This window comes from Setaria viridis, chromosome 5 (assembly GCF_005286985.2).
Source record: "Setaria viridis chromosome 5, Setaria_viridis_v4.0, whole genome shotgun sequence".
Taxonomy (NCBI): Eukaryota; Viridiplantae; Streptophyta; class Magnoliopsida; order Poales; family Poaceae; genus Setaria; species Setaria viridis.
Genome location: NC_048267.2, coordinates 33,819,173 through 33,829,687, shown reverse-complemented (window position 1 = coordinate 33,829,687; position 10,515 = coordinate 33,819,173). Strand labels below are relative to the sequence as shown.

At 43.8% G+C, this 10,515-nt stretch overlaps 2 protein-coding genes across 3 annotated transcripts; both read left to right on the top strand.

Annotated features, from left to right (window-relative positions):
- The first annotated feature begins 577 nt into the window (after positions 1-577).
- On the top strand, positions 578-3,833 carry LOC117857637 (bifunctional nuclease). Of its 2 annotated transcripts, none has more exons than XM_034740413.1 (10): positions 578-733; positions 930-1,261; positions 1,453-1,623; positions 1,710-1,759; positions 1,874-1,930; positions 2,312-2,377; positions 2,452-2,526; positions 2,912-3,027; positions 3,104-3,195; positions 3,302-3,833. In XM_034740413.1, exons 2-10 carry the CDS (start codon positions 937-939, stop codon positions 3,355-3,357), a joined length of 1,008 nt encoding a protein of 335 aa, XP_034596304.1. In that variant the 5' UTR covers positions 578-733; positions 930-936; the 3' UTR covers positions 3,358-3,833. The 2 variants fall into 2 exon arrangements, with proteins under 2 accessions (XP_034596304.1, XP_034596305.1); XM_034740414.2 differs by having other exon boundaries at positions 582-733; positions 858-1,261.
- A 558-nt stretch (positions 3,834-4,391) lies between these two features.
- Positions 4,392-8,933, top strand: LOC117857636 (phosphatidylinositol/phosphatidylcholine transfer protein SFH6). The gene is made up of 14 exons (XM_034740411.2): positions 4,392-4,678; positions 5,214-5,508; positions 5,655-5,751; positions 5,838-6,104; positions 6,194-6,271; positions 6,416-6,517; positions 6,611-6,660; positions 6,735-6,834; positions 6,911-7,009; positions 7,095-7,205; positions 7,405-7,531; positions 7,750-8,108; positions 8,505-8,579; positions 8,692-8,933. The coding sequence occupies exons 1-14, from the start codon at positions 4,645-4,647 to the stop codon at positions 8,710-8,712; spliced, it is 1,815 nt and encodes a 604-aa protein (XP_034596302.1). The 5' UTR covers positions 4,392-4,644; the 3' UTR covers positions 8,713-8,933.
- The last annotated feature ends 1,582 nt before the right edge of the window (positions 8,934-10,515 follow it).

The window sequence follows — 10,515 nt, the reverse complement described above, 5'->3', positions numbered from 1 at the left end:
GAAGTATTAAACGTAGGCTATTTACAAAACCCATTACATAAGTGGAGGCTAAACGGCGAGACGAATCTATTAAGCCTAATTAGTCCATGATTTGACAATATGTTGCTACAGTAAATATTTACTAATGATGGATTAATTAGGCTTATTAGGCTTAATAGATTCGTCTCGCCGTTTAGCCTCCACTTATGTAATGAGTTTTGTAAATAGTCTACGTTTAATATTCCTAATTAGATTCTAAACATTCGATGTATTAAAAATAAGCAAAAGTAACCAAATGCGTCGAATATCGCAGAGCTGCCGTTTGAACCTGACAGAGATAGCAGTAGGAGGAGTATCTGCCAGCTAAAGAAATATCCCAGATCTGTCGCCTTTTCCACGTCACGCTTACGCTTTCTATCCATGGAAAATATCCTGTGACATGGCTTCCCTGTGCTACAGTCAAACGCCGAAATGGCTGATCCGTCAGCATTTCCCAGAAATACCCTCGCGCGCTTTTCCGGATCACGACGAAAATTGGGTAGAATGCCACCATAGATACCCCAAATATCCAGGGTTAGTACTGGAACTTTGCCTCGTCCAACCGCTTCGGCCATAAAGGCCTTTGGGTCGGGTTTAGCGATAAGGGGTTTTACTAACATTTGGTCCAAAAAATTTTGCGGCCGAAAAATTCCACCCAATATTCTTGCATCTGTCGACTCGGATAATCAGCCATCATCCTCTCGAAAAATCGGTGGTAAGCTGATCTCCCGGCCATTTCCCGGAGCAATTTTCTTCGCTATCTGTGTGTTTTCCAATTCGACATGCTCGCTGCGCTGAGTGGATTGCTAACTTGCGTCGCTGATCACATCGATTCGCAGCTTTGTGCTCGATTCCGGTGTGTTTGTGATGCTCTCGCGCTGTTCCTGACGTTTTCGCCGTGAGAACTGCAGTTCAAGGATGGAGATCATCAACGGGTCGGTCCTCCCGCGGTACGCCGCCCCCGCGGCGGGCGCCCTGACCTCCGACGCGAGGATCAGCGGCCATCTCCAGTTGCTCCGGCGCGTGCGCCTGAGGGGAAGGGCGTGCGGGCTACAGGCGGACTGCGACAACATGCCACGCAGGTTCTTCGGTCCCCCGTCCCCGCGGCGGCACGGGAGAAGCGACTGGGGAGACTGGCCTGTTCGCTGCAGCTACGGCTCGTCCTCCGACGGCGACGGCGCCGCGGCCGCGAACTTCGACGCCAGCGGGGAGGAGTTCGTCGACTCCACCGTCATCGAGGCTGGTAACTGTTTATGCCCCCCCCCCCCCCCCCCCCCCCCCCCCCCCCCCCCCCCCCCCCCCCCCCTTTCCTCCTGAGATGCGGAGCCTGATTGCTGGAGCAGCTTCATATGCGTTAGCTACGGAGTATATGCCACGTAATACCGAGCTAATGCTGTCGAGTAATTAAATGAGTGCTTTAATCTGTCCTTGCAGTTGAGCTCAGGAGTGTATCGGATGGTTTTGAGATAAAAATGCGTGATGGCAAAAACCTGAGATGTGTTCAGAACAATCCTCGAGTATTGAGACTGCGGGACTCTGCACCGCACCACGCTATTGTGCTGAAGATGGAAGATGGAAGCGACCTCCTGCTCCCGATTATTGTCAGTATGTATCAATTCTTGCTTGGATGCATCTCACATCGTTGCAGATACTTTTCTGATTTTCTCGTATGTCCATGTTACTTCCTCCAGTGGAAACACCAAGCATTATGTTGCTGGCTGCACTTCGGAACATTCGAATTGTAAGAGCTGGATTAACTTGCAAAATTATTTTTTAGATGCTGATTAGCATCCACAGGCTTCTTGTTTTAAATGGTTTGCTGTACCTGAACTGCACCGACATTACGTTTTTCCAGCCAAGGCCAACTATTTACAATGTGTTATTGGAGATGACGAAAAGGATGGGATATGAGGTGTGTTTAAGTTCAAATCTTGTGAGCTGATTTAGTTTCTTTCCCATTTCCATGCGAGTTCAACTTAAGTTACATGTTTATGTTCTTGAAGAAAAGGAGTTTAATGACTTTCGATGTGCATTACTACTTTCATATTTACTATTTTTAAATCATGCACCATAAAAATACACAGCTTCTCTCAAACATGTCCCATTGGACAGACTAGATTTGGGATGTGCATTACTACTTTCATATTTACTATTTTTAAATCATGCACCATAAAAATACACAGCTTCTCTCAAACATGTCCCATTGGACAGACTAGATTTGGGCTTCCTTGGACCTTGGTACTAATAATTTGTTACCTCATCAATCACTTGGGGGTATCACTCTAATTTTCAGGTACGTTTGGTGCGGATTACAGAGATGGTCCATGACGCATACTATTCTCGACTTTATCTTTCTAAGGTAACTGTAGTACAAAGTAGACTATCAGATAAACAATGCTTATATATGTCTGAAGTATGGTCATACGATGCCAGGCTGGAGATGAAGAAGACACCATTAGCTTTGACCTCAAGCCATCAGATGCTATTAACATTGCTTTCCGTTGCAAGGTATGCATTTGTTTCCTCTCCTTTCTCAGTATCTGTTGACAATATTTGTTTGAAGGATAAATATTGCTGATATTGAGAGTGTTGCTTTTATCCCTTTTGGCCACGTGTTAACCATATGAATGTTAACCACTCTGCTGGAGAATCGAAACAACAACGTGATTTCTTTGATTTGTCAGCAAGGCAACCATATCTTTGATTCTAATCTTGATGCTAAACCTTGCTACTGCTGTATGATACGATCTCAATAAAATTATTATACTAACATCGAAACTCCTTTCCTTTTTTTTGGAGGAGTAGAACATGAACAAAGAAATTCCAGAAATTTATACTATTGATATTGGATGCTATGGTACTTAATCCGAATTTGCTCTATCTTCAACCTTAGGTTCCTATACAAGTTAATAGGCATATTGCATACAACAATGGATTGAAAGTTGTACAACCAAAGGTGGCTGAGAGTTATGTGGGCTCGGACGACATCCAAATCACAAGGCTTGACAGGTAGGTCAACACAGCTGTTTTTTTTATGGGTTTCTGCAAAGACAAGCATTGCAACTGAAGCCATACCATTTTGCAGGCCTGATGACCAGCCTTGCGGTGAGGCCCAAGAGTTTGATTTGGTACGCAATATGCTCATCGCTGCCGTAGAAGAACGCTACAAAGATGCTGGTGAGCTCACTAAATAAACAGCCATGCATTGCAGGCATGTCGCGTGGGATTCTGACTAATCCTTCAAACGAACTGATATTTTCCCTGGTGTTTTCTTTTTTTCCAGCTCAGTACAGAGACCAGCTTTTCATGTTGCGTTCGAAGAAAAAGAACGCAATTTAGCAGGCCATGGCTTATGAGTCCACCGCATCATCAACATTTCACCTTGTCTGGCCTCTTCATGGGGGACGTACATATTAGGAGGCTTTTGGCTGAAACACGTGAAGCTTAGGCAAAGATCAAGAAGCACCATGTAAATAGTTACAGAACTTATGTCTATACATATAAACGGAGCATAATTCCGGATACTTTAGCTCAGTTGCAATGGCTGTACTCAAAGTGCCAATGGGTGCAGTGTCACAATTGATCTCAGTGCACAGTGCTGTGCCGCATGGAGCAGTTGCTTTGACGAGACTTTCACGACTTGGAGCCGCTACGGCGTGAGGCTTCAAAAGAAAAAGCAAAGCTATGGTTCCAATTATAGTTATCGTCCAGTAATCTTGTGAAATTCGTTGCTGATGTAATGATCTGGTCAAGCTTTGGTTGGCAATTGAGCTACTTTTTTATTTTAGTGAAAATTGAGATACAATTTTATTTTAGTGAAGATTGAGCTACATCTGACAGGAAATGGTGCTCTTCGCCCAAAATTGAAAAAAAAACAAGGGAAATCAGACAAGCTCATTTATTTTCTTTTTTTTTGCGAGGAATGAAGAGGAGGGCAAGGTCTCAATTTTAGTAGCAGCGAAAGAAATTTAGCCCAACACAAAGTCCGCCCGGTGAGAGGCCGTGAGGCCCAAAATCCTCTCCTCCTCGCGTTTAAATGAGGCCCACACTTCCGTGGACGTCGTCTGCAGACATGATCCAATCAGATCCGTCAATTGCCCGCCTGCGGCGAATCCAGATCACCACCGACCAGAACCGGATACGGAGCCGGTCCACCACGTGCACGGCGACACGAGTCCCCCACCGCTCACGCTACTAGTCCAATGGTCCGCCGCCTTCGCTCCGCGCCATGTACCCGCCTGCGCGAATCCCGGCGTGCGCCAGGTCGATGGACCCCAAAGCCCACATCACCAGACACGTGGCACATCCCCGCCTCCTCGCACCGCGGAGCACATGGACCTGGTCCAGCCGGGAACCGCGTAACCCCCTCCGCCTCTCCCCTCCTTCCACCGATGAAGGGAAAGCAAGAAGCTTCTTTTCCCCTCCCTCGGGAAAAAGCATCAAAATTCTCCGCTAAAAAAAAAATTCCCTCTTTGAGGGAAAAAAAGGAATTAGATTCGGAGCAATCCGCCATTCGCGCACTCCTCGATCGACAGTTGGGTTAATGCCATAGTGAGGGCTTTGGAGTTGGAATTTCCCCCGGAGGAATCGGACTCGGAGGAAGGTTTGGGGCTTGGGAGGAAGGGAATGTCGGCGCCCATCGATCGGTTCGCGACGACAAGTGAGTGCCAAATGTTTCTTGCTTCTACTACATGTTCTTGGTGATCCCTTTATGCCGCTGTGCTTTCTTGTTTCTTCGGTGTCGCGGGGGGTTGGCAAAGTGCGGGCCTGGCTACTTTGGTTCGTCGGTTCAGTTGTAAGTTGTAACTGCGTTTATTGTATTCTGAGATTGCTTTCTTTTGCCTTAAAAAAGACTGTTTATTTGGGTTCAATATTGAGTTATTGACAGTCAAGAACTCAATAAAGAACTCAAAACAACATACGCGTTCTCAGAATTGTATGCTTCGATTAAAGAAACTGCGATTATGTCTTCTAAATTGATGCCCAGGGTGTGAGAGTTGTGATTTTAACTCTGGTAGTCTAGTGGGTATAAGTTATGACCGCACCTTTTAGTTTTCTTCGACATGCCAGTGACTGCGCAGGTTTTTGTTCGTTGTGTAGCACGGTAATTTTCTAATTTTCCAACTGATTAGTATGATTGTTGTACTGATTTCTATTTGGTTTAGAGAGGGAACATTGACAATACTTGGGTGCAGGAGATGAAGGTCATGCATGCAGCGATGAAAAGAGAGAGTGCAATTCTGATGAAGAAAACTCAGAAGGAGAAAGGAGGGTCAAAAGGGGCTCTTTCAAGAAGAGAGCTATTACTGCAGGGTATAAATTTAGGCATTCCTTAAGGAGGAAGAGTAGAACGAAGAGTGGCAACCATGTAGTCTCCATTGAAGACATCAGAGATGTTCAAGAGCTGGAGACTGTTGAAAGGTTCCGCCGGTGTTTACTTGATGAGGGCTTGTTGCCAGAACGTCATGATGATTATCATACGATGTTGAGGTATTGCTGCATCACATTTGCTCATCTCCGAGTTTTTTTTGGTTTTTTATCTTCCTGCAGCATATTTTAGTTATTAAAATTTGTAATCAACAGAAAATCAACTCCTTATCCAGTTTAAAATTTCTCTGTGTTCCTTTCATATGTAGGTTCCTGAAAGCAAGGAAATTTAATATTGAGAAAGCAAAGCATATGTGGTCAGAAATGCTTAGATGGAGGGAGGAATTTGGGGCCGACAATATAGAGGTAAAGTTAATACCGAAACACCCCAAGATATATGTAGTGTAATTCTTTCTGTGTGTTTACTTCTAAAATCTTATCTGGTCCTTTAGGAATTTGATTACAGTGAATTACATGAAGTTGTGAAATACTATCCACAATTTTATCATGGTGTGGACAAAGAGGGAAGGCCTGTTTACATAGAACTAATTGGAAAAGTTGATACCAACAAACTGGTACAAATCACAACTATTGACCGATATGTAAAATATCATGTCAAGGAGTTTGAGAGATGTCTTCAGATGAGGTTTCCAGCTTGCTCTATTGCTGCGAAAAAGCATATAGACTCGTCCACTACTATCTTGGATGTGCAAGGAGTGGTATGTGATTTCTATGGCCAACATTGCCCTCAACAAACTTTTATTTTATGGGTGTTAGGGTACCAATTAACTTGTTTTTGTAAGTCAAGGGCCTAAAGAACTTCTCAAAAGATGCAAGGGAGCTAATAATGCGATTACAGAAGATTAACAATGACAACTATCCAGAGGTATGCTATTCCTAACTTCATTGCTAATTTTCACTATTTCCTGGTCAAGCCGTCTCCCTTATTTGCTCCTTAGTTCACTATTTTTGTCTGGGGTTATGCAGGGAAATAACTTTCTAATGCGCTCTGCTCTGAATGCTCTTGCAGACCTTATACCAACTGTACATCATAAATGCTGGCCAAGGTTTCAAGATGTTATGGGGTACAATAAAATCATTTCTTGATCCAGAGACTGCTTCAAAAATCCATGTATGGTTGCAACTATTTATTGCTCTGATCTTACCATTCATGTGTAGTTTTTGGTTTATACACTGATTGTCTCACTGATCTTTTCACATCAAGGTCCTTGGAAGCAAGTACCAAGCTAAATTACTTGAAATAGTTGATAGCAGGTTAGGGTCACGACTCCTGTTAATTGATCTTTCACTTGGATTTCATCTAATATTTTCTTATTCCATATTTTCAGCGAACTCCCAGATTTTCTTGGTGGCAAGTGCAGGTGTGAAGAACACGGAGGTTGTTCGAAATCAGATAAAGGCCCTTGGAAGGACCCTGAAATTATCAAGGTATTTTCATAGAAATGCCCTCATCGTTTTGACTGGTGCCCTGTTTGATGCTGAAATAAAAGCTTCCATGTTCCAGAGGGTCCTCAATGGTGAAGCAAATTATGGTCGGCGAGTTCTTGCTGTATCAAGCATCAATCAGAAGGAAGTTGGCTGTACTGAGCCTCAACACACAACTGTAAGCCTGCTTTTCATGGATGTTACTTTCAAAACCCTTTTGAAATTTCCATTATATACCTTAAGCCATTTTCCCTTGGGAGCAGGGAAAGGGCAATGTTGAGTCTGCCGAATCTAGTTCTGAGGTGGAAGACGTTTCTTCTCCTACTGCTTCAGTGAACCCCATCATAATCCCTAATTTGACCCATGTTCACGAGGCAAGTTTATTTTTCCTCTTTGAGCATCCACACAATCAATGATGAGTATGCTATCTTACAGTTTTTATGAGTGTTGATTTTCAATTGCATGAGATAAATGCTTTTTTGGGCTACTTCTTAGTTTGTGACCTCTTTTTTTCCCCTTCTAATCCTTTTAGTTGGTCCATATGATGACTAATAGATGTTTCACTGTTTGCAGTCAAAATTTCCAGGACATGCTTCCACATCTGATGCTCCTCCCATTGTAGAGGATAACATCCCTGTTGTCGACAAGGTTGTGGATGCATGCTCTGATCCAAGAAACAGCTCCATGGCTTCCACCTCAGGTCTTTATCTAATCCTGTCATTCAGAGACTGTTATTGAGAAGTTACTGTGAATTTGACCAACTGTGTAGAGACTAACTACAAATACTATTACCCATCTGAGCAATCTAACTTTGATGATATTGGGCAAATTGCAATTGTTTTTAAGATTAGTAGGATATATGCTGATAAGCAAACTTTCGGAATCATGCTGATTGATTTTGATGCATGTTTCACGCAGGTTCTTTCTCCTTGAGAAATACACCTGCAACACTGGGAGGACTTAAAACTCAAATTGTTGCGTGGTTGACAGTCTTAATCGTGAGCCTTTTGGCATTCCTTCGTTCTGTCCCGACCATAATGACTAAAAGGCTCACAAATCAGGTCATTACCTGTGATCACTATAGTGCCGAGTACCCTCCTCAAGGAAATACAGGAAATGGTACCCTTACATCTGTTTTAAGACGGCTAGGTGAATTGGAGGAGAAGGTACAGACACTTGAAATAAAGCCACACCAAGTGCCATTTGAGGAGGAATTGCTAAACGCAGCCATCCGCCGTGTGGATGCATTAGAAGCTGAGCTAATTTCTATGAAAAAGGTACCCTTGCTTCCTTAAAGACAAAAAACTCAACCCATTCGTTTCCTGTAGCAGTTGACGATATATTGTAAGATAAAAATTGGTGGTCAAAGTGTACGTCTAAAGACTCTTTTGAATCCTAATACTCTCTACTAAAAACGAACAAAATTAGTAGTTCTCGCGCAGAGACATCAGGTTGACTCTAGTTAGGTATCCTAAATTTCATAAGTTTAAAACTTTAATTACGAGTTAATATCTTTTTAGTCGTTTAAGTGCATCCAAGAATTTGGCCGTATAATCACCGTCTTGATTTCCTTGTTGCACCAGAATTGACATTCTAGATCGATCAATGGATATTAAGAAATGATAGAAAATGCTTCTGTTTTCTTTATTAACACTAGTTTCTCTCATAAGCAGGCCCTTTATGAGGCTTTGATTCGGCAGGATGAGCTGCTTGCCTATATTGACCGGCAGCAGCAAGTCAAGTTTTGCGTAAGTTATGAGTGTTCCTATAGTTCGCTCTTTCCTTTCGAGAGAGTACATTTTCGTTATGCATATCTTCCAGTCTATGTACGCAATTTAATTTTTGTCCATCCATTTGCAGAGAAAGAAGTTGTGCTTCTAAGTACTGGAGCACCTGCCGCCACCTTTTCCCCTTCTCTTCCGAGATGGCGTGCTGCTACTGTTGATCCAGAATACTTACAAATGTTTTCATTTTTCCTTGTAAAATATTGTAATTATTAGAAATAGATAGGAATGAGACATTGAGTAACTGGGCCAGCCACAACTTCTTGTGAGATCTTGTTTCAGCAGGAAAGGAAAAGAAAGTTTGAGATCTTGTTTGCACGTTCAAGTTCGACCGAGATGCAGGCTTAATGTTTCCCTGCCTTTGCTGTAGGACGGTTACTAGCTCTGAGCTGTCTGTACATATGATTATCGCCATGGGGCAGGAAGTACAGGAGTCTGGTTAGTTGGATCTGAAGCTTGTTTCCTTGACCCTTACCTAGTTACCTTCCGTGTCCTGTACTCGGTACTCCTGTGCAGTCTTCTCTTCTTTTTGGTCCATCCAGCTTTACTGATGCACGTTGAACTGGTACAGTGAAGAAGAAAAATAGAATATTACTAGTCTCAAAGCACCGCTGATCTGCTGAATCTTGAGAGCAAAGCAACTCAACATTGGCAGGACAGCGTGTGCGATCCTGTTCCACTGACGCTAGTCGTATTGCAGCCGGACGCCGTGGCTCCCAGTGTCGTCCTCGTACAGCAGCCGGGTGGTACCGGTTCTGTTCGTGGAAAAAGTCGGCAAAGCTTCTTGCATTTCACGCAAGCACAGAGCATCGTTTTGCATCCGTATCCAGTGGACTTTTTTCGAGACGTCTCGTACGTCAAACCACGAGCTGTGTCGTACCAGTTCGTTCGCGTGGTTGAAAGTTGCAAGTTTTGTTTTCGTAGACTTTTGGAGGGGTTTCTTCCATCTTCTGTGGCCGCGAAAATGGTTCGGAGTTCATCTCTAGTCCTAACACAGACGTCAGGGTGCACGTCTAAACAACTTTTAAAAGGTGCGAGTCGCAGAGACGACACTGATCTGAGACAAGTTCTGAATCCAAACCACGAAGAAATTAAACCAGAATACCAGATGCATGATGAGCAACTAACACTTTGACCCAGAGATCGATGGTCCACTGCCGTTCCAGCTTTTGCATGCCAGCCAGCCGACGGCGGAAACGATCGTAGCTGGTAGCTCCCTGTGGGGATCTGCTTCTGACCTCACGAGACGGAGACAGCAAGACGCACCGTCGTGCGGCCTGTCAGGTCAGCCGAACAAAGCGGGCGCGCACGGGCCACGTCCAACCAGCCAGCAGCCATCGTGCTCCTCTGTCTCGTGGGATTTGACCGCCCGATGATTACTCTACTCGGCCCCCTCGAGTTGTTGCGTCAGGTAGGGTAATGCTGCTCCCACATTTGACGCTTCCAAATCGAGCTCGCCGTGGCCTTTTCGCTGTTTTGGCTTCCATTTTCCGCTTGGGACGTCGGAAAACTAGGAGCGCCGGCAGCTAGTGGACCGGAGCACAAACCATATGCATCTTCTATGTCAAATTGTCAAGCGATGCTGAGCTTACGGCTAAGGTGGCACACAAACTACATACTATGAGCAGAATTAGCAAACTGTACTTTTTTCTTCTTCTAGAAACATTGGTTTTGTAGCACTTAGAATTCAGAAAATACCCCGGAAGATTTCCGTATGAGCCGTTATCTAGAAATAGCATTATTTTACAGGTTTTGCAATCTCCAAACCATTCACCTTTCTGACTACTAGATGAAAACCAACGGAAAAGTGGATGAAATGAAAAGAAAAACATTTGATTTCTCTATGTGGACTATTAATCTTTCTGTTTGGAATGGTTTTTCTTGAGCTGAAACATTACAA